Source organism: Protopterus annectens, chromosome 12.part0 (assembly GCF_019279795.1).
Source record: "Protopterus annectens isolate FY-2018-M chromosome 12.part0, PAN1.0, whole genome shotgun sequence".
In the NCBI taxonomy this organism is placed as follows: Eukaryota; Metazoa; Chordata; order Ceratodontiformes; family Protopteridae; genus Protopterus; species Protopterus annectens.
This window is the reverse complement of record NC_056746.1, coordinates 282,359,690-282,384,259: the sequence shown is the minus strand read 5'-3', so window position 1 is coordinate 282,384,259 and position 24,570 is coordinate 282,359,690. Positions and strand designations below refer to the sequence as shown.

Sequence of the window (24,570 nt, the reverse complement as noted above, 5' to 3'; positions counted from 1 at the left end):
TCAAAGTTACCCGAACTTTGAAAAGTGTGATATGTGTGAATCACAATAACAGCTTGTAACTCAGATACTCTTTCTGCAGAAATCAAATGAGTAACACTATTTTCAGAGACAAGAACTTCATGTAAGTCTCATGAGCAGGTTCAAAAGGAGAAAAAAAGAAGTTATGTCCTTACCATAACGTTCCATGTGGAGTGTTCATCTCGCCTTTGTTCTTACACACAGGTTCTGAGACGATCCTCGGCTCCGAGTCGGCTGCATCGCAAAGCTCTGAATTTCAGAGAAGCTCGAGACCAGCCCATATCCGACAATCCTCCCTGCCATTACTCAGATCTAGTTTGCAAACAAACCAGACCAAAAAATCCAACACCTCCGGTGCAAGAACTATACACTCTCTCAGACATTCAGAGACACTCTCTCACCATAGCAATAACTAATGGTAGAAATATATACCCCATGATAGATGGGACCATACACCCCGGAAGGGGTTAAGACAAGTCGATCAGAATCTAATCCTACCAGTTCTTCCAAAACACATGGGGAGGGGAAGGAAGGGAATGTAAGAACAAAGGCGAGATGAACACTCCACATGGAACGTTATGGTAAGGACATAACTTCTTTATGTGAGAGTGTTCAATCTCGCCATTTGTTCTTACACACGGGCAGCGTCCCTAGCTCCGTCACCCTGAGTGACTTATGGAAGAACGTTCCTAAGCACAGTGGAACCAAACAATGTCCTGTCTTTGGAGACTTTGTCCACTCTGTAATGAGTGATGAAAGTATGTGGCTTAGACCACATGGCTGCTGCACAAATAGTGTCCAAAGGCAAGCGAGCTGCATGAGCTAAGGAAGTGGAGACGATCTGGTAGAATGGGCCTTAGGTTTGGTGGGTAAGGACTGATTTGATTTAGAGTATACAAAGGCTATGCAGTCAGCAAGCCATTTAGGTAGTGTACGTTTAGTAATTGCCATGCCCTTTTTATTGTCTGCAAACGCGACGAAGAGCTGATCTGTTTTCCTGTAAGCTTTGGTCCTTTCCAAATAAAATCTTAATTGCCTGTGAACATCCAACTTGTGCAGCATATACTCCAATTTGTTGGTATGGTCCTTGAAAAAGGTAGGGAGTTCTATAGACTGGTTAATATTCGTAACTGAACATACCTTTGGAAGGAAAGATGGATTTGTACGCAAAGAGACTCTATCTGGATGGAATATCAAGTAAGGTGGTCTGACCGATAATGCTTGCAACTCTGACACTCTACGAGCTGAGGTCACAGCGACGAGGAACAGCGTCTTCCACGATAAGAACTTTAAGAGGCAGGACGAAACAGGTTCAAAGGGTGGCAACATGAGTTGCGAAAGTAACAAATTCAAGCTCCATGGAAAGAAAGGTTTTCTGACGGGCGGTCTAAGATGGAAGGTTCCTTTCATAAAGGCCTTACAAAGTCTGTGAGACATAATGGGAGAACCTTCCTCACCAATACGGAAGTCTGATATGGCCGCAAACTGTACTCTTAGTGTGGAAGTAGAAGCTCCTTCATGAAAGAGGATAGATAACAATTCTAAAACTTTATGTAGAGGAGCTACCAATGGGTCTAAGTGCTGGCTAGACGCCCAGTACACAAAGCGTTTCCACTTACTCCTGTAGAGTTTAGTAGTGGAAGCTTTATGAGAAGCAACCAGAATGTGTTGAACTGCCGGGGAGAGTAGATCAGACCTGGCAAAGCAGGGAAGCGGAGCAGCCAAGCTGCTAGTTTGAGAGACTGAAGAGACGGGTCAGTAGATCTGGTACTGGGTCCAGAATCCACGGTTCCTCTAATTGACAGGCTCGAAGAAAGGGGAACCATATCTGCCGAGGCCAGAATGGGAGTAGGAGTATTTTTGTCCTTTCCAGGTTCCTGGCTTTCTGTAGAAATCTGGGAATCAAGGGAGTAGGTGGAAATATGTATAGGAGACCCGGGGGCCAATCGTGTATCAGTGCGTCCCTGGGGTCATCCCCCGGAGGGGGTAGAAGGGCAAAGTAGCTTCTGCATTTTGCATTCAACGGGGAAGCAAACAGATCACAGCAAGGCTGGCCCCATTTGCGGAAGATCTTTTCCGCCGTCTGTGGATTGAGGGACCACTTGTGAGGTAACAGGATAGCTCTGCTCAACCTGTCCGCAATGACGTTGGATGACCCCGGGATGTGCGGTGCTATCAGAAAGCGACCCGTGGAATCTGCCCACTGCCAAATTCTCATGGCCTCTCTGCATAACGGGTAAGACCTGGTTCCCCCTTGCTTGTTTATGTACCAGACCACAGACATGTTGTCCATCTGAACTGCTATTGTTCCTAGAGGTAAGAGGGCTTAGAAGTGTTGCAACGCCAGGAATACCTCTCTCAGCTCCAGAACATTTATGTGTAGAGTGCACTCTATGTTGGACCATTCCCCTTGGACTGTTCTTCCCTGAAAAAGGCCCCCCCACCCTATCAGGGAAGCGTCTGTGGTTATTCTGGCCGTTGGACTGGGTAGAACAAACGGACAACTCACAGTGAGGTTCTGATTGCACACCCACCATGAGAGGTCCCGTCTGCAAGAGTCTGTTATCAGAATCTCGTGCGCTAGGGGTAAGTGTTGGAACGACCACTGCGCGAAGAGCAGCCATTGTAGGATCCTCATGTGTAATCTTCCCATAGGAACTGCGATTAGTGACGCTGCCATTAGTCCCAAAACTTTCAACACCAGTTTGGCCGGGGCTTTCTTGCTCTCTAGTAGAAGAAGAACCTGCTGTTTGAGCGTTGACGCCCTTATTGGAGGGAGCTTTAGCAGTGTTGATCGTGTATCTAGGTCTGCTCCGATGAATGAAATACGCTGTGAGGGCGATAAGCAAGACTTTTCGAAGTTTATCGAAATCCCTAAGTGGGAACAAAGGTTGACTGTGTAGTCTCTGGCTTGCAAGAGGCGACGCTCGGTGGTGGCGGTGAGGAGCCAGTCGTCCAGATAGGGAAACACCTGGAATCCTTGTCGTCTCAAGTGAGACGCAACTACTGCCATGCATTTGGTGAATACCCTGGGGGCTGAGGTGAGTCCAAAGGGCAGAGCTCGAAACTGAAAGTGACTGGCTCCCAGCCGGAAGTGCAGGTGATCTCTGGACGGTCTGGCCAGTTTGATGTGGTAGTACGCGCCTTTGAGATATACAGAGCACATCCAATCGTCCTTCTGTAAGAATGGAAGGATCGATTGAAGTGTGACCATCCGGAACTTTTCCTTCTTCACAAAGGTGTTGAGATTGCTGAGATCTAAGATCGGTCTCCAGTCTCCTGTCTTTTTTGGAACTAAAAAGAACCTTGAGTAAGTTCCGGATCCTCTTTGGTCCGCCGGGACTGGTTGGATGACTCTGTTTTCGAGCAGCTTTGAACTTTCTACAGCTACTGGGTTTCACAGACAGGGTGGCACATCTGGAAACCTTCTTTGTAGAGGTGGAGTTGATGTGAAGGGGATTTTGTATCCTCTGGTTATAATGCTTTTTACCCAGGAATCCGAAGTAATATTTAGCAGGCCAGTGGGTATAAAGCCAAGCGACCCCCGACTGCCTCCAGAGCAGGACAGCCGGGCCTCCCTTCAGGAGTGCTGGAAAGGCTTCGCAGGGACGGAATCCCTGTCGCCTTGGTTATACTGACCCCCTCTGCCGCCGGGGCGGCGTCTTCCATTTCTACCCCCCCCTTCTGCCTCTGGAGGGGGTATCACTCTGTGTGGCTTGGAAAGATCCCTGATTCTTACGGAACCACATTTTCCCACCTCGTTGCCCTTTGGGGTACGGTCTAGTAGGAGCGGAAAAACAGACCCCGACAGCAGACACGGTCTTTCCCTCTTGCTCACACCGAGTCAGAGTCTCCTTAACCTTGGGCCCGAAGAGTGTGGCACCATCAAAAGGGGCACTGGCAAAAGAAGACTTGAAGGCTTCCGCAAAGGAGCACAGCCGCATCCATGATTGTCTTTGAAGAGCAATCGCTGAAGCTCTACTCGATCCTTCGGCTGCATACGAGATGAGCCTCATGGATGAGTTTACTATGGAGGTAAGGGTGTTAAGTTGTGCTGTTACCTTATCTGAAACAGCAGCATCTGTGTTACCCTGGAGGTTATCTGTCAGCTCCTTGATGAGATCCCTCTGCAGACGTGTGAAATGAGTCAAATAGTTTAGCGAACGCATGGAAAAAGTCGCTGAACTAAAAATGCGCTTCCCATATCTGTCCATAGTCCTAGAGTCCTTATTAGGAGGATGAACAGATGAGGAAGACTCAGACATCTCCTTTTTCGTGGCTGCCGCTACCACCATAGTGTCGAACGAAACTCCCTTGGTGAGATAAGTTTTATCTTGGGGGGGCGGTGATAAACTTGTTTGGTTTCCTAGGGACTGGTTCCACTGTGTCAGGTGCCTCCCATGCCCTTCGAGCAATCAAGTCCATTAATTCATCGAAGGGCGGAGTCACCCAGGAGGTAGAAGGTTGAGCCCCAAAAGCCTTCAGCAGCACCGACCCGTCCTCAGTGGGGGCTAGGGATTGCCAATCACCCCTCTGTTTCAAGATCTCCAGGATGTCTGCAAATGACACATCCTCAGAGGGTGATTTGGGGACCCCTCTGCCTCATCCAAGTCGGTGTCAGACGTTAGAGATTCCTGTGGGGAATCTATGTGCCGCCTCTTGCACAACCGTTTCCTCGGGACCCCATCAGAGGGGGCTTCTGGTGAGGCCTCCAAGGAACAGGGGGAACCCTCTGGGGGTGGCTGAGGCAATGGGGCTCTACGCTTTGGATGGGTCATGGGAGCAGAAACAGAAAGCGGCCCTTTTGGGGAAGGAGAAGATTCCTCTGATGAAGTGGTTGTCTGTGCAGACAATACTTTCCTCATAAGGTCAAAGGCCCCCGAACCCCGGGCCGAGGGCTTCCCCGGTTCCGAAGAACACGGGAGCATCCCAGACCCAGGTGCCGTGGGCTCCGACCCAGAGGACAGAGCCGAGCTAGTCTGCGCCGAGGCCCCGAGAGGGAGAGTCGGCACCGACAGGTCGGTACGACTCTCGGTCCCGGAACTGAGGAGAGACCGTCGGCTCCGCGACTCCCCTACCAGTTCCGAAGGAGTCAAAGTCAATGGTGCTGATCGTGCAATGGACGTTTTTAGCACCGAGGGCTCCGCTATCATCAGGTCATCCTCTCCCGGCTCCGAGATCTGGATGGGTCTCAAAGGAGGACCCGTTGGAGATATGGGGAGACCTTCTAGTTTCGACACCAACTGGGAGGAAACTGCAATCAACTTGGAAAGGGCCGTGTTTTCCATGAGTTTCTGCACGACACGATCCACATCTGTCTCAGATAACGGTCTGGAAGAATGGGTCGAAGGAGCCGAAGATGGCACCGACCGAAGAATGGACGGTGGTGGCAGCTCCGACACCGGTTCCAAGATCTGGGGCTCAGGGAAAGATAAACGTTCGACGCTCGGCCCCGAGGTCTGTGGAGCCGGCGAACGAACCCTAGAAGATGAACTCAGAGCCGATGACATGGGCTCCGACATCTTCGACGCCTTCGAGGATTTAGAAGCCTGATCCGACTTGTCCAAAGCCTCTTGAAAGGCAGGCTTAAGTAATCCTCTGTCTATAAGCTTCCTGCTTCTATCTGTAATGACCCTCCCGCTAAAGGAATGACAAATAGAACAGTCCTCTTGAAGGTGGAGAGGACCAAGACAGTAAACGCAGGAAGCATGATTGTCAGTAATGGACATTTTCTGCCCACACTGACATCTCTTAAAGCCGGATTTAGCTTTCTCCGACATGACTAAATATAACAAACACTTCATTAGGCAGATATAAGAGAAAAACTACTATTAATGCCTAAATCCTATAAATGTATATATATATATATATATATATATATATATATATATATATATATATATATATATGTCTAGAAAAACCTTATATAAGTATACAAGACACTCACAAACCACACCCAGAGAAAAAAAGGGTTAGGCCACAAAAAGGTGCCTGAAGAATAAAAGGGGATATATATGAAAATAACACACACACACAGCACTTCTATATACTACTTAAGCAATATAAACTTATTTCAGCAAAAAAATAAGCAGCTTATATGTAAACTGTAACCAAATATCAAGTTTTTTTCTGGTCCGAGCTCTCCTCGATCCGATCTGTTGCAGCGGCAAACTAGATCGGAGTAATGGCAGGGAGGATTGTGGGATATGGGCTGGTCTCAAGCTTTTCTGAGATTCAGAGCTTTGCGATGCAGCCGACTCGGAGCCGAGGATCGGCTCCAAACCCGTGTGTAAGAACAAACGGCGAGATTGAACACTCTCACATTGTATGTTTCTGCCTTCTTGGGAGGAGAGAGTTATTCCTCATCTGAGTCAGAAGATGGGTGTCAGCTTCAGTTATTGCCAGACAATGGTGAGGACACAAAATGCAGCTAACTTACTTCAAGGAGGTTAGGCCAATGTCTGCCCTATACTTCTTTCTTCTTCTGACTGTAATCTGATAAAGGTATAGGGCTACGTAAAGAAAACTCCCACTAATCTCAAACATGGATACATTCAACTACCAGCACCATTCTCTAAGAAATGAAGTAGGACAAAAACTTCTCCCTCCTGCAACATTAGATGACCAGGTTGCAACTCTGACCCTTGTGGCAGTGTTTCACAACATGCTCCTCACCCAAGAAGTAAAGCCAATACTGGAGGGTCTTGCCTTGTGATCTGGTGGTCATACGAGCAATGGTTTTATGTAACTTCAAGAACCTTTCCACAGAAAGATCTGAGCTGTGCATGCAGTAGAAAAATGCTTGTAGGATTAGGGGGTAGGCCTGAGTGGCATATCACAGCAGAGGACAAAAGCACCCCACAACTACAAAAGCATCAAAAGAAAACATCAAACTGATAGTGGAAGAATGTCACAAAAAAAAAAATCTTACCACAAGAAACAGCGGCATCTTCTCAAAGTGAGAAATGAATCTCCTTCTCTCATCAAGGAGATACAACAAAAGACTCTTAAAAGCAGCTAAATGTTTAGTTTCTTTTGTATTACAACTATATGCCTCTGAATGTGAAGTGACATACACACCACACACTGAGCAAGACATTCATTCTTTTCAATGCTAAGGTAGAAAACAACAATGTACAAGCACCAGTATTATGCATTGGATTTTTGTGCTTTTGCTTAAAATCTATTCATACACAAGCAAAATCAAATCTTACTGGAAAGCAACAAATGAGAACTAAGAAATGCTAGTCAGAAAGTTAAGAAGGATAACCTAACCTTGATTTCATTCCTGGCTTGACTTCAACTGTTTTATCAGAGCTGGCTACTACTCGGATAAAAACCTCTCCAGCTTCAGGGTGGTTCTGACGTCGTAGAAATTTATTCACTCGGTCTTCTAAGTGGTTACCCAACCTAGTAGTTTGTAATCCTAAAACAAGAAGTATTAACTTAACACACAAGAATTACAAAAAAAAAAAAAAAAGATATGCAATTAACCAGTTTTTTTCTCCAGAGTGAAAATACCTCATTAGCTTCAACTGATCAAACAGGGAGCTGTGTTCAAAAATCTGAAAGGATGACCTAATCAACCACCACCATGTACTTTTAATACAAAGTTTGATTAATCAGTCAGATTAATAGATCAGCAATACTAACAATCTTGAGCAAATTCAGCCATAGAAGTATGTGTTGTAGGGCTCTTTTTACTTTTCTATTATTTGAATAACACACTATGGAATCAAAAGTACTTACTCTTGGCAGTGAATTTGTTCTCCTTCCTTGTTCTCCCAGTCTTCTTTAAGCAGTTATCACAAATAAAGCTGCAGGAAATCATAAAAACAAAAAATAGTTTTATTTTTTTTTACATCTGCCTTGTGCTTCCTCTTCTTTATGCCATGCTGACATCTATTAATTTCACAGACATTATTTGACTTTAGAGACTAGAGAAACATCAAAACAAGAACACTGTCCTACATGCTTGGTAGACTTGCTGCCTTTCTTTAAACCACTATGGAATTACTTCAAGCTCTGCATTAGATTTTTGGTTTATGAAGGATTAGTGGAGTTCACAGACACTATTCTACTTCAAAACAGATTTAAAATTATGTAAACCGCAATGAGGAAGAGAGAGAGAGAGAGAGAAAGAAAAGAAAAAGGTAGCACACAAAAAAAAATTATATCAAAAGTGATCTAGCCTTACAGTCTCTAATGCATCATGATGGTAGCAGTGCTGCCTCCCTCATGAAGGGGATGTGAGTAAATGTAGTACATGTGCAAGCATAAACCAAAACATTAAACATATATCTCACCCTGTTGGCCAGATGATTTCATAGTGCAACACACAAATTTGGTGCATCTTACGCCCACATTCTTTACAGTCCAAAAACCTAGGGGAAAGACAATAGTTTTAAAAGCAGAACTGGTATTACTCAATCAATACACACTCTTGCTCGTCTTCTATGGTCATCAGTACATCTAATGTAATTTAAAATTTGTTTAACATTCTCCTTACTGATCCTCCTTCATTCATTCTTAGTTTCATAGTTTCATAGTATAGTACTAGGCTATCTGCCCTGGGGCATTTGTAAGCCTAGCCATAGTGATGTGGCTTTTGCCACCCCATGAAATGGTACAAAAAAAGTACAGAATAAATTTAGAATACTGTGCCTCTGTCTAGTAGTGACACAATGAAGGTCCCGTTATATAACAGAATTAGTTTACTGTGCCCCTGTCTAGCAGTGACACAGATGTGACCCCTGGGGTAAACTTACGATCTCCCATCCACTCATCAAGATTTCTCTTGAAGAGAGTCAGTGAGGGGCTCTGCCTAATACGAACTGGGATCTTGTTCCAAAGCATGGGAAGCCTCTGGGTTATGAATCTATCCCTCCAGCATGTCCTATTCATACTTGTGCCGAGGTTTAAGTCTTTAGCTCTCGTGGTCCTGATGGATCTGGATTTTATGAGGTGGAGCATGTCCATCAGATCCTGATTTGACATGGCCTTGTACGTCAGGCAGAGATCACCTCTGAGCAGGCGGTATGCTACTGAATAGAGCTGAAGTTTCTTTAGTCTGGCAGAATAAGACATATGTTGGAGACCCTTGATCCTCTTGGTGAGGTACTTTTGTGGTCTCTCCAGCTGTTGCAAATGTCGGGTGAGGTACATAACAAATGGGGCATTGTACGCAATCATGGGTCTGATGAGGGAGGAATATAGGGGTACAATGACATCCTTGGATCTGGATGTGAATCCCTTCATGATGAGGTGTGCAAGGTAGAATATTTTTCTAACCACTTTGGCAACGTGGGTGTCAAATGAGAGATCGCTGTCAACTTGGGTCCCTAGGTCTCGGATTACTTATTCCGTACTCAGTGGGTTGCTGTCTATGTGATAATTTGTGGGTACTTTGTTTTTCCCAAAGGGGATGACTATACATTTTTTGGCATTTAGTTTAAGGCCGTGACTCCGGCACCAGTTGTCCGTTTCTGTGAGGCCTTTTTGTAGGATGTGTGTGTCTGCTGCTGTATCGACTATGGCGCCTAGTTTGCAGTCATCTACGAACTTTGTCAGCCACAGCCCTCCCATGTTTGCTTTAACATCTGAGAAGTAAATGCCGAACAAGAGGGGTCCCAGGACAGATCCCTGTGGGACACCACTTGTGACTGGCTTTGAGTCTGACATTGCTCCAGCGATTTTAACTTTATGGGCTCTGTCCTTTAGCCAGTTTGCAACCCATCTAGTGACATAAGGGTTTACTTTTAAGCTGTTGAGCTTATCTATGATGCCTGAGTGGGGTATTGTGTCGAAGGCCTTAGCCAAGTCCAGGCATGCTTTATGGACTGCTTTGCCCTCATCAATGGCTCTAGTGACTGTTTCGAAAAAGTCAACCAGGTGTAAAAGGCAGGATCTGCCCTTTACAAAGCCGAACTGGGTGGGGTCCAGTGTCTGTAGGTCCCCTATGTCTCTGTTTATGAGTTCCATAATGATTCTTTCCATAGCTTTGCAGACCAGACTGGTTAAAGCTTATGGGGCGGTAGTTTCCAGGGTCTGTAGAGGCACCCCCCCTTGTGGAGTGGGACCACTGTTGCTGTACGCCAGTGTTCAGGTACATATCCCGAAGTAAGGCTAAGGTTAAATAGCATTTTTATGTGTGGGTTTAGCTCCTCTTGGAGTTCACGTAACACGCAACCCGGGATACTGTCAGGTCCGATTGACGCTGTGTTTTTTGCTTTGTTTAGGGCTGTTCTCACTTGTACATCTGAGATGACAGGGAGATTACATTCAGCTGGGATAAATATTTCTTCTTTTGGGGGTGAAGGAGGGGAGAAATTTGCACTGAACCTGTCAGCCAGAATGTTGGCAATATCTGTGGGTTCAGTGTATTTTTTGTTGTTTTGAACCAACTCTGAGCATATCTGAGGGTTTCCGCCCAGGTTTCTAACATAGCTGAAGAAGGCTTTGTGGTTATCTTTAGTGTCCTTAGCGATTTTTCTCTCAAAGTTGGCCTTGGATGTTTTTATGAGAGAACGTAGTTTTCTGCTAATGTTGATCAGAGATGTCTTCCCTTCATGGGATTTTGCTCTGACGTGCAGTAGCTTCCTTCTTTTATTATACAATTTGTTTATGGCTGAGGTCCACCAGACAGGACACTTACCTTTGGTGGCGAGGGACTTGGATTTGTTTGGGACTGCATGATCCATGCATTCTTGGAGATGTCCATAGAAAGCATTTGTGAAGGATTCTGCATTGTGGGATGTGGTATCCACTGGCACAGTGGGCTTAAAGGATACTATCTCAGTCTTAAGAAGAGTGAAGTCTGCTTTTGAGAAGTTTTTCACTGTGGCCTTTTGTGCTGGGGGAGGAGGTGGGATATGTATATCCAGGGTGATTAGTTTGTGGTCAGATCTCACTAGTGAGGGGTATACTTCCGGTGTGGAGCATTTTGTCCCCATGTTTGTGATGATCAGGTCTAGTATATTATCTCCCCTAGTGGGAGAGGTGACCAGTTGTTCCAGTGCATTTGAATTTATGAATTCCAGGAACCTTTGGGCTAGGGTATTAGGGCTAGAATAATGTACCCAATCTATGTTTGGGTAGTTGAAGTCTCCCAGTATGATGGTATTTTGTGATGCATTCATATCCTCCAATGTCTTCAGGAAGGCTGAGTGGGGTTCTTGAGATTGGGAAGGTGGTCTGTAACATGCTACCAGTTGTATAGCAGTTTTGCCTATGGTTAGTTGCACCTGTATGGTCTCTGATGCTTCATGTGTTGCTACTAACCTGGAGGTGTGGGTGTCCTTGATGAATATGGACACTCCCCCTCCCTTTGTGGTTCGGCCCGGGTTTTGGGGCCAAAAAGCATGATACGAGGTATAGCCTGGTAGCGCTGGGGTGCTCTCAGGAGCCTTGAACCAAGTTTCAGTTACTGCACAGACGTCGATGTTCTCCATGCTGAGGAGTGCATCAAGTCCCTGCATCTTGAGATTTAGACTTCTGGCGTTGAGCAGCATTACCCTTAGTTTTTTTCCATTTTTGTTTTCTAAGGAGGTGGGTTTGTCTTTTGAGCCTTGCCTAAAAAAGGCACTATGGGGGTGTCAAGAGCCTTAGCCAATATCCGGAAGCCCAGTGGTGACAGGTGTAAGCCATCCCTTGCGAAGCAGCGTGGCTTGTCCAACATGTCATCCCAGGCAGACAGACATTGGATCCCCTTAGAATGACACCAGTACTTGAGCCTATTGTTAAAGCTGATCATCTTGTCTTTGTATTGTGGTATCATTCTTGGTGAGGGCAAGATGCTGCTCAGGGTCAGGGTCATACCAGCCTGGGCTACATAATCGGAGAGCTCCTCTATGTCACTTTTCATGTAGTCCAGGGAGGTACGTCTCAGGGTCATTCACACCAGCATGGACAATGACGGAGTCATATTTGTACTTGCTTTGGAGTGACTTGAGTGCGTGTGTTATGTGGCGGATCCTAGCTCCCGATAGACAGCTCACAGTCACCTTCTCCTTGTTCAGCCTGGTCAGCGGGACATCAGTGTGTCTGACTATAGAGTCACCTATTACTAGTGTATCAGGCAAGGTGTTTGGCCTTAAGGGCTGTGATTGGTTGACACACTGATTTATTGAAGTATGTGTTGCATGTGTTTTGTTTTGAGGTGGTGGATTTTTGGATGTCTGCTTTGAGAGCCTCTGTTGTTTTGGTAAGTTTTTTATTAGAGCCTCCGAGTATGTCTTTGTGTTTTTATGTGTTTGGTTTGCAGTTGTGGTAGGTCTATGTGGGACTGGGATTGTTGTGTGTGTGGTTGCCATCTCCTCCTGTCTGGTCATGCCAGCCCTGAGTTGAGAGAGTTCAGCCTCCAGTTTGGCTATATAGTTGCATCTCTCACATGTACTTGTGTTTGTTGGGAGGAGGAGAGGGTTGTCTGTGTACATGAGACAATTGTAGCATTGTCTCAAGATACCCAGATTGACCAGCTGAACTGGAGACGATGCCAGTAATCTACCACTCGACATGCTAGAACAGTATAAGGGAGTGCTGTACCTTTAAGGGAAGTGGATATTCACAGGGGTGGTAAGTAGATGTAGTGCTTTACTTAGTACGAGAGTGCTTACTTAGTAGAGAAGTATTGAGAACAAGTGCTAGGCTTATAATTCTATACAAGAAATTTCTTATTTCTTTCTTATTTTGCAGATAACTATTTATTCATCAAGCAACTAATATTTGATATGTGCTAAGATATAACAACACATGAAAAAATATCACAACACTCCATTGCTGTACATATGCATTATGCATACAGTTTCTATCACAACTCTATTATTTTGCTTTCCATGAAAATATACTTAGTCTTTTCAATTCCTACCAATTTATTTTAGTCATCTATTGAGCATTCTTTTGTATACTTTGTTCCCAAATCCAACACTTATTCCTATAAAAAATTATTTCCTTCATCTTCCAGTGATCCAACCTTTGATTTTTTAATTCCTTTACAATATTCAATATTAACAGTTGGTTTAATGTTTAATTTAAATTTTTGTTTAATTGATTTTTAGGCTGCTAACAACACTAAATAAGGTCTTACTATGTCTCAACAATTACCTAATGACACATTAAACACTCAAAACACAGAGTATAAGAAGAGTGATCTAAAAAGATTGAAACCAACAACAAAACAAATTAAAAGCTTAAAAAACTATTTTTGCAGGTGGGCAAACCCTCCCATACACCCCCTGCTTACTATACACATGCTTACTATACATAACCAGCTCGCAGTGTGCTCTACGAGAGGGGAAGGGCAAAATCCTACTCCCTGCTGTATCACTATATGGACACAAACAGCCGGCATTAAGAATGTTCAACATTTTGAACATTTGACCAAACATAATGCAACAGTCTTAACAATAACCAAGACACCAACTCAAAAGCATCACAGCCTTAGTCGATATAATTAGAAGTTATGTACCTACCATAACGTTCCATGTTAGTTGTCTTCTCTCGCCTTCTTTCTTGCTGGATGGGTTCGGAGCTGATCCTCGGCTCCGACTCGGCACTTGCTAAGCTCGAGAGCTAATTTTACCAGCTCGAGGCAACCCTATATCCCATGATGCAAGGCGTGACTACATCAGATCTCGTTTGGTAGCTACAAGAAAAACCCTGCCATAAACACTTCTTCACAAGGAAGAAAACAAACTAAATGTAGAAGAAACAAGGACAAAAACCAGTAACAGTAGTGACACTTCCTACTGGGAGCTCATGGAAAGAGTGAACCAACCCCAGAAAGAGTACAACTTCAAGGTCTGTCCAGGCTAGGGGGAAGGAGGGAGGGACACAAGAAAGAAGGCGAGAGAAGACAACTAACATGGAACGTTATGGTAGGTACATAACTTGTAAATGTTAAGTTGTCAAACTCGCCTTCATTCTTGCTGGATGGGACCGCGTCCCTAGCACCTCTATCCTTGGTGGCTCAATGGAACAGACTCTTGAGAACTGTGGAACCAAACCTAGCCCTGTCCCTGGAGGCCAAGTCCAGTTTGTAATGAGAAACAAAGGTGTGCGGAGTGGCCCAAGTGGCTGCTGCACAAATGGTGTCAATAGGTAGCCTATCCTGAAAAGCTGTGGAAGTGGCTAGGCTCCTGGTAGAATGTGCTTTTGGTTTCGAGGGCTGTTGCTTGCCCCTAAGAAGATAAACATAAGAAATGATAGAAGACAGCCATCTGGATAGGGTCACTTTGGAGACCGGAAGACCTTTCCTGTTTTCTGCATAAGAAAGAAACAGTTGATCAGATTTCCTGAATTGTTTAGTTCTGTCCAAGTAATACCCGAATTGACGATGGACATCCAAACAGTGAAGTTTTTGTTCCGCCTTGTTAGAATAATTAGGGAAAAAGACTGGCAAATCAATAGATTGGTTGATATTCTTCTGGGAAGCAATCTTGGGCAAAAAGGATGGATTGGTTCTTAATGATACCCTATCTTTGTGGAAAACCAAGTATGGGGAACGGACACAGAGAGCCTGAAGTTCAGACACCCTTCTGGCTGAATTAACAGCAACTAGAAAAATTGTCTTCCAGGAAAGAAGTTTTAATGAGCATGAAGCAGCCGGTTCAAAGGGGGGTAATATCAAGGATGCCAGCATTAAATTCAAATCCCATTGCGGAAGGGGATCTTTGATAGGAGGTTTTAGGAGAAATATCCCTCTCAGAAAAGCTTTGCAAAGCTTGTGGGACATAATATTTTGATCCGCTAAGCCCACATGAAAATTTGAGATAGCTGCCAATTGAACCTTAACTGTAGATGGAGAAGAACCCAATTGAAAAATCTCAGCTAAGAATTCCAAGACTGAATGCACAGGAGCAGTAAAGGGATCTAAGTCTCTAGACTTTGCCCAGAAGGAAAAACGTTGCCATTTACTAGCATAAATCCTTCTAGTAGAGGACTTTAGAGAAGCTACTATGATCTTTCTAACAGGGTCAGAGATCATAGGAAGCCTGGCTAAGGAAGGAAGTGGAGCAACCAAGCAGTGAGGTTGAGGGAAGGAATGGACCGGTGCAGTTGACCCGAATGGTGGGTCAGAAGATCTGGAACTGGGTCCAGATGCCAAGGCTGTACCACGAGATGACGATGCAGGGACGGAAACCAAATCTGTCGAGGCCAGTAAGGGGCAATGAGAATCAACTTGGCTCTCAATACGGTAGCTTTCTGAATTACTTGAGGAATCAGTGGGTATGGAGGAAAAGCATAAAGTCGTCCCCGGGGCCAATCCTGGGTTAGAGCGTCTCTCGGGGGATGGCCTGGTAGAGGAAAGAGAGTGAAGAAGTCTAGGCATTTGCTGTTTTGGGGTGTAGCAAAAAGGTCGCAGCAAGGGACGCCCCACTTCTGAAAAATCTCGTCCACTACCGATTGTTTGAGAGACCACTCGTGTGGCATGAGAATAGCTCTGCTCAGCCTGTCCGCTAAGAGGTTGGATTTCCCGGGGATGTGTGTTGCTATCAGAAACCGATGAGAGGAGATTGCCCATTGCCAAAGTCTGAGAGCTTCTCGACGCAGTGGGTAGGACCTGGTCTTGCCCTGCTTGTTGATATACCAGACTACAGACATGTTGTCCGTCTGAACTGCAATAGTCCCTAAAGGAAGAAAGTCATTGAGGGCCTGCAACGTTAAAAGCACTGCTCTCATCTCTAGGACATTTATGTGCAGATGGTATTCTATTGGTTGTCAAGTCCCATGGACCATCCTGCCCTGACAATGGCCCTCCCACCTGATCAGAGAGGCATCCGAAGTGACTGTGGCAACCGGGACTGGGGGAACAAACAGTCGGCCCTGATAGAGTTGCGGGGAAGACATCCACCAGGTTAGATGACCCTTGCACGATTGTGTCACAAATGTCTCGTGCCGCATGGGGAGCTGCTGGAATGACCACTGGGTGAACAACATCCACTGCAGAAGACGCATGTGGAATCGGGCTAACGGCAGTAGAACAATGGCCGCAGCCATAAGACCTAGAACCTTCAGGACAAATCTGGCCCTGATTCTCTTGCTGAGTAATATGATTCGAACGTACTTTTGGATGTCCAGAATTCTTTGGTTTGTGAGTCTCGCTGACATACTGACAGTGTCTAATTCTACGCCTATAAAGGTAATAGACTGGCAAGGCGACAGAGAAGATTTTTCGAAGTTTACAGAAATCCCCAATTGGTTGCAGATGTGAAGGGTGTAGTCTCTGGCCTTGAGAAGTTGATGCCTGGTGGTGGCAGAGAGGAGCCAGTCGTCTAGGTATGGAAACACCTGGAATCCCTGACGTCTCAGATGAGCCGTGACCACTGCCATACATTTGGTAAACACTCTGGGGGCTGTAGTGAGGCCAAAGGGCAGGGCTCTGAATTGAAAGTGACTGGTCCCCAGCCGAAAGCGGAAAAACCTTCTGGAGCGCCTGTGAATTTTTATGTGATAGTACGCATCCTGAAGGTCTATTGAGCACATCCAGTTGTCCTTGCCCAAAAAGGGTAGAATGGACTGAAGCGTGACCATCCGGAATCTTGCCTTCTTGACAAACTTGTTTAGTTTACTGAGGTCTAAAATTGGTCTCCAATCTCCCGTCCTTTTGGGGACCAAAAAGAATCTTAAGTAGATGCCGGATCCTACTTGGTCTGCTGGAACTAGTTGGACGGCTCTTTTTGCTAGGAGCTTTGATACCTCCAGCTTTGCCAATTCCCTTAGACTAGGTGAAACGTCTGGAAGGGACTGATGAGGAACGGGATATCTCTCGAAAAGAATACTGTATCCCTCGGATATGATCGACTGTACCCATTTGTCTTGAGATAGGGAACGCCAGGCTATTGGGTACAGCGACAATCTTCCCCCGACTGCCTCCAAGGGTGGACAGTCAGGCAACACCTCAGGGATGCTGGAAGGGTTTATCAGAGAGAGGCTCCCTGCTACCCTGATTCTGCGGACCCCCTCTGCCCCTAGGGCGGCGTCTATTGTTATTACCCCCTCTGCCTCTGGGGGTAAACTGACCACGTGTATCAGGCGTGACTCCCTGAGATTTACGAAACCACATTTTCCCTCCCTTCTGACCTTTTGGATAGGGTCTTGAAGGGGTGGAGAAATGGACTCCTACGGCAGAAAGGGTCTTGCTGTCTTGCTCACACCTGGTCAATGTGTCCTTCACTTGAGGCCCGAACAAAGCCAAACCATCGAAGGGAGTACTAGTGAAGGACGCCTTAAAGGGATCTGCGAAATTACAAAGCCGCATCCAGGCCTGATGCCTAAGTACCACTCCTGTGCCTGCGGCCCTACTCGCTCCATCGGCTGCATAAGAAATGAGCCGCATGGAGGAGTTAGTTATAGAATTTAGGATTCCTAGCTGTGAGGCAATCTTTTCTTGAGCCCCAGCAGCTGATGGATCCTGAACCACCTCACCTAGTTCCTTAAGAATGTCTCTCTGAAGCCTGGTAAAGTGACAGAGATAGTTCAGCGAACGCATAGCAAAGGTCGCTGAAGAAAACATCCGCTTACCATACCTATCCATGGTCCTAGAGTCCTTATTAGGAGGATGGACAGGTACAGAAGGATCAGCAAGTTCCTTCTTGGTGGCCGCCGCCACCACCATGGCATCAAGCAGGACACCCTTGGTAAGAAACTGTTTGTCTGAAGGGGCCGTGATGAATTTAGAGGGCCTCCTGGGGACTGGTTCCACAGAATCCAGGGCCGCCCACGCCTTTTGAGCCACCACTTGCATGAGCGGGTCGAAAGGCAGAGACACCCAGGAGGTGGAGGGTCGAGATCCAAAAGCCTCCAGGTATACCGACTCATCCTCGGAGGGGTCAATGGAAGGCCAGTTCCCCCTCTGCTTAAGGAGTTCCAGAATGTCTGAAAAGGAGACATCCTCAGAGGGGGACCGTGGGGAACCCTCCGACTCATCTAAGTCGGTATCTGATGTCGTAGACTCAGGGGAGTCTGTGTGCTTCCTCTTGCATGTCCTCTTACGCGGGGGTTCTCCAGCAGGATCAGGAGAAACCTCGGAATAGGAAGTTCTTCCCAATGGGGAAACCTGGGGCGATGGATCTCTGGGTCCGGGAGCAAGAGAATGGCAAGAGACATCAACAGGCACCGAAGAGGGAGGAGCTAATGGAACAGACCGTTGACTCAGCTCCGGGGCTAGAACACTCCTCATCACCTCGAAGGCTCCCCTCCCAGGGAGGCCAGAATACTCCCGCTCCGAAGAAACAGGAATCCCTGGTCCCACCGAAAGAGAAGGCTCCGAGGCCGATGTCAGTGCCGAGCTCACCAATGCCGAAGCTCCAAGAGGGAGAGCGGGGTCGGACAAGGGTCCGATGCCACTCGCCCCCTCGGAGCCGACAAGGGAGACCCGACGACCGGATCCCTCCAAGGAAGGTCTCATGGAGAAGATCGGAGTCGAAGACGACGGAGCCGACAGGGGAAGTATCAGCTCCGGCGCACTCACGGTCACCGTTCCGAGAAGCTCCGGCTCCGAACTCTGAAGGAGAGTCGGAGGAGGAATTTCAGGGGGATGAGAAATAGCAGTCGTCTGTTGTGACGGGCTATGGAGCATTTGAGCTAGTGCATGTGACTTCAACAGTCTACTTACCACCCTCTCTAAGTCATGGTCTGATAGCCTGGAAGACCTTGAAGATCGGCTCCGATGGCTCCGCTCCGAAAGTAGAGGAGATCCCGGAGCCGAACGAATCGACTCCAGGGAAGGAGACCGAGATCTCTTCTTGGACGGAGCCATCGGAGCCGAAGACCCTTCGGTTCCAGATGGAGCTGAAGGCTTATCAGCTCCAATGCTGGTTAAAGATGCGTCGGCTCCGGCTGGAGCCGACATAGTCATAGGTACTTGTGTATCGGAGCCGATACCACTACCTCCAATGTGGAAAGATCGGCTCCAGCTGGAGCCGATCTCGACTCCGAAGGAGTCGGAGTCGGAGCCACCGCCAAAGGCTTAAGCACCACAGCCTGGGCTTTAGGTGGCTTAGAGGGTTTAGCTGACCTAGTCTTGGTCGGAATACCCTCTGGCTTCAACAAGCCACGGAGAATCAGCTTGTTTCTACGTTCCTGCAGGACTCTCTGGCTAAAGGAGTGACAAATAGCACAGGAGTCCTGCAGGTGTAAAGGCCCCAGGCAGTACACACAAGAAGTGTGACCGTCTGTCAGAGACATTTTATGACAGCACGAGTCACACTTCTTGAAGCCTGAGACCTTCACTTCCTTAGACATAGTATGCCCAAAAAACACACAGACACACAACAGTCACACAGTTATCTACAGAGAAAAATTGAAAACACAGACACTCTCCCTGACAGGAAATAACTGGGAGGGAGGCTTAAGGCCTGAGGGGAGAAAAATTATCCTTATGTAAGGAAGAAAAAGGGGAATATAGGGTAAAAGGATATCTAATATAAAGCACTAACACTATAGTGAAAACTAGAAAAAAAGGGGGAAAAAATACTCTGACTAACTCTGTATAAATCCAAAAACTTTACCTGAGCTGGTAAAAAGAGACCTCTTCGCGAAGCGGCAAACGAGATCTGAGGTAGTCACGCCTTGCATCATGGGATATAGGGTTGCTTCGAGCTGGTAAAATTAGCTCTCGAGCTTAGCAAGTGCCGAGTCGGAGCAGAGGATCGGCTCCGAACCCATCCAGCAAGAATGAAGGTGAGTTTGACAACTTAACATCATATTCCCCCAACAACTTTGCAAGGATAGTTTGTGGGGAGTCAATTCAGATAACTCCACACATTTCCAGAAAATTTGTTTCTAACAATTTTTCTCATTCCCTTCACATCTCCAACATCTGCTCTCCATTCGAGCAAGAATCCTGAGGCCTACTTGGGAGTATAAAAGTACCTGTGTAAGCATTTCCATGGAAATACCTTAAATCTTATGGACTGTGCAATATACTTAGAGGTCATACAAATTTGCTCTCATTGTTCTTTTGCAATACATCATTCTAATCTCCCCTCTCATTTTTTTGAGTCTTTTTTGTTTTTATAAATTGTGTAACATTTTATAAGCCTTACTAATTATTCCCTTCTAAACAGCATCTTCTGTTCTTGATTTCACTAAAAACCTTACCAGAGCTAATGATTTACTTGTCACTCCTTTCTCTCAGTGTATACACCGCCAACCATTTCTGATATGAAAGGTATTCTTTGACTTGACGGTCAAACACCTGATTGGCTTCTTCCCACTCTACCACTTTATCCTTCAAACTTACTTGCTCCCACTAGTGTGGCTTCTTTTTCAGTTTCCTCCAGTTATGTCCTGCAATCTCCAAGTGTTTTCTGTACTCTATGTATGTATTCCTACTTGCAAAGTCTTTTTTTTCCACCCCTTCACTAGTTCAGTTTTTATAAATGTGTTTGTCAGTTTATGTAATATTCTGTATAGTTGTTTCTATTCTCCTTAAGGGCATGCTTCCAAAACCTAATCTCTCTCTCTCTCGGCATATACCTTGCTCCACCATCTACTTGTGTGTATATGTGTGTATATATATATATATATATATATATATATATATATATATATATATATATATATATAAGTCTCAGCTGTGTAGCTTTAAAGTACTCCTTCAAACCAGATAGTCTTGAATCACAGTGGTTCAATAGGAATAATCCTCTTATCTCTCTTTACTTGCCCTCTTCCCTTCTCAAACAAATTCCTTCAACTCATTATACAGTGACATCCACAACTTTTCCTCTGGCTAATAAAGGTATGCATGAACTATGTACAAGACTAAACCGAAAAACATTTTCATAACTTGCATTTTAGTGTTCATGTCCGTTAGTCTCCAATATCTCATTTTTTAATAATTTTCTGCTTGGTCTCTTCTCAAGTATCTTTTGCTGCTAGAGTCCTTTTAATCCATATGCCTAAATACTTCATTTTGTCATGTCCCCATAAATATGGTATTGTTGAATCTATCTATATATATGCACACAATCTACTGTTATAAGCCTTTGTTTTATTTTCATTTAGTTTATACTCTGAAAATAACTGAAACAGTCTTAAAATATCCTATAGCACCCTAATGTCGCATTCAATATTTGTCAAGCAAGCACAGTTGTGAAAATAAGCATACCATAACAATAGACGTTTGAATGACCACTTTTGCAGTAGCCTTAGCTATACAGGCGTACATCTCACTAAGGATATAACAGCCGGACAGCATCCAAAGCTTTAAGAGCACCCTCCATGCACCCAAGGTGTTAGCCAGCTTGGGCCAAGCTGAACAGAGAGTGGCTTGGGTGCCAAAGCCTTCAAAGCTTTCATGCCAACTGAGAGAGGGAGACGAGCTCTGAAAGAACAATGTTAGGAAAAAAAAATATATATATCTTCTTTCTGGCAACAAAAACTTACAAAAATAAGGGGGAAAGAGGGAGTGAGTGGCTACTGCAACAGTGACCATTCAAAGATCTACTGTTATAGCAAGTTTACTTACACAACTGTAGTACATTCATCATTATGATCACTGCTGCAGTAGCCTTAGATACATGGGTATATTATTATACGTTCCGTACTTCCCATAACTAGGTATCCGTGTTATCCATTTTCATTCCTCCTCACTAATGGGTCTTGGATCCGATATTGGATATGACTTGGATACTTTCCAAGACTTTAGGATCCGAGTCTCGAGCTCCTCCCTCTAATCATAATGCAGTGTACCTTCCTCAACTCCCCAGATTGAGTCTGCTGCCCTATAAATGCAAGGATTACCACAACTATGGAGAAAGAAAGGTATATGAGGCTCAAACCCCGAACACATGCATTCCAAATTCTTCTGAGCACTTCTCAAAGGCACCAGGCCAAACGATGTATGGGAGGGACGTGAGGAGGAATGAAAATGGACAACACAGGTACCTAGTTATGGTAAGTACTTAACTTCTACATATGTTGTTGTCCTTTTCACTCCTCCTCACTAATGGGTCAGAGTCCCCAACTACGCAATCACTAGGTGGTCCTTAAGGAAGGATGTACTGGAGCACGGTCGAGCCAAAGGATGTCTTGCTACTAGAAACAATATCTAACTTATACTGTGAAACAAAGGCATGAGTCTTAGACCAAGTGGCTGCAGCACATACTTCATCAACTGAGGGTCTGGAAGTGTAAGTGGATGAAGTAGCTATAGCCCTGGTGGAATGAGCCTTAGGAGATCAGGTCAAGTCTATATCTTTCTTAGAATAAATTAATGAAATGCAATCTCTTATCCATTTAGCTACAGTGACTTTCAAAACTCCCTGTCCTGACCGGCTTACTGAAGAGGAGACAAACAGCAGATCGGACTTCCTATGACTCTCTACTCTGTGGAGGTAGAAATGTAGTTGCCTGTGAACATCTAGGAGATGTAAAAGATGTTCACCTTTGTTCGAAAATTTGTGGAAGAAAACTGGTAACTGAATGGATTTGTTAATGTTAGACTCAGTGGCCACCTTAGGCATGAATGACAGATTTGTTCTTAAGGATACTCTATCTTTGTGAAAAATGATGTAAGGAGGTTTGGCTGACAAAGCTTGAAGCTCCAATATTCTCTTAGCAGAAGAAAAAACTACTAAGAAGATCGGTTTCCAAGAAAGAAATGTCATGTCACAACAATCTGCCAGTTCAAAGGGTTTCTGGGCAAGGCCTAGCAGTACCACCATGAGATACCAAGGGGAAGAAGGATCTTTTATTGGACGTCTAAGATGAAAAACACTCTTCATGAAAGTCTTAAATAATTTGGAAGAAAAGAGACGTGTTTCAATTCCCAGTATGAAAACTGGATATGGCAGCCATTTCGAGTTTGATGATGGAGAAACTAGCTCATTCCTGAACAAGAGTGCTGAGAAAAAGGAGAATTGAGGCTGTGGATGCTGAGAAAGGATCAATATTTTCCTTTTATGCCCAAACTGAGGACCTCTTCCACTTGCTGTTGTAAACCTTTTTAGTGGAAACCCACTGAGAGGCCAGGATAATGTCGTAGACGGAGAGGGTGAACCTGGACTTTCTTACAATTACTGGAATTGGAGAAACCATGCTGTCAGATTTTCAGTGCGAAAATTGGGAAGCTGTCTATTGACAGGTGAGGTATGAGATCCTGCACTGGATCCAGAATCCAAGGCAGATATTTGAGGAGAGACCAAAGGAGGGAAACCATACCTGGCAAGGCCAGAAAGGGGCAATGAGGATTAAAGAACTCTTCAATCTGCTGGCTTTCTGTAGATCTTTTGGGATCACAGATAGTGGGGGGTGGTACGCATAAAGACCAAGGGGCCAACTGTGGACTACAGCATCCCTTGGTGACTCCCCCTTCAGGGGGATTAGAGCAAAATACTTGTTGCACTTGAAGTTCAGAGGGGAAACAAAAAGGTCACAATAAAGTTGGCCCCAATGGCTGAACATCTGGTTTGCTACTGCCTGGTTCAGAGACCACTCATGATCAAAATGGACCTACTGAGTTATCCCTGGAATGTGTGTTACAATCAGATAACAGTCTGAAGATATTGCCCGTTTTTAAACTCTCATAGCTTCCCTGCACAATGGGCAAGAATGGGTTCCTCCTTGTTTGTTGATGTACCAGACTACTGACATGTTATCTGTGTGAATTGCAATCGTCCCCAGATGGAAAACATCCTGGAAGGCTTGCAACATAAGGAGGACAGCTCTCATCTCTAGGATACTGACATGCAGTTTGGCCTCTGCAGGTGACTACATGCTTTGGACCATCTTCCCTAGCAAATCCCAAGCCCCCCAAACTGGGAAACGTCTGTGATCTCTAAGGCTATGGCGGGGGGGAACAGAGAAAGGCTTGCCCAGTGACAGGTCATGTGATTTCAACCACCACTGTGGATGATTCCTACAGATTGGTGACAATTTTATGTGAGTAGAGAGCGGGTGACAAAGAATGGACCATTGAACCACTATGGTCTACTGGAGAACTCTCAAAAAGAACCTCGCTAAGGAGATTAGAACTGCAGTTGCCACTGACTCCAGAGCCAGTAGAACCAACTTTGACGCTGGCTGTGTGAGATCTAATACATCCTGTACGTGTTGTCTTAGAGACAAAATGCAATGCATCAGTAAGGATGCCACTTGTGTCACTGTATACAGTTGCATTCCTATGAACTCTAAGTTCTGAACAGGAGTCAAGTTCGATTTTGCTATGTTTATTGTAATGCCCAGGTGGGGGCAGCTGTGGTTGTGCAGCTGTTAGCATTGCTGCCTCACAGCAAGAGGTTCTCCAGTTTGATTCTCAGCTGGGGTGCCTTCTGTGTGGAGTCTGCATGTCCTCCCTGCGGTCGTGTGGATTTCCTCCAGGTGCTCCAGTTTCCTCCCACATCCCAAAGACATGCTGTTGGTGGATTGGATATTCTAAATTGGCCCTAGATGCGTGTGCGCGCTCGTGTGTGCACCTTCTGTGGAAGGTTGGGCTGGCAACTCAACACCATAAAAAACTCTATTGCCAATCGTTCTGCGGACCATTGTTCTGCTGTGGCGACCCCTAACCAGTAAAAACCGAAAGAAGAAGAATTGTAATGCCCAGGTGAT

General features: G+C 45.4%; 1 protein-coding gene across 1 annotated transcript in view; it reads right to left on the bottom strand.

Annotated features, from left to right (window-relative positions):
- Positions 1-24,570, bottom strand: part of LOC122816509 (CREB binding protein) — a gene marked incomplete in the record, with an annotated part of 4,149,155 nt that overhangs the window by 659,871 nt on the left and 3,464,714 nt on the right. Inside the window, 3 exon segments of the mRNA XM_044089341.1 lie at positions 7,294-7,444; positions 7,768-7,835; positions 8,325-8,402. Coding sequence (XP_043945276.1) covers positions 7,294-7,444; positions 7,768-7,835; positions 8,325-8,402 — 297 coding nt within the window.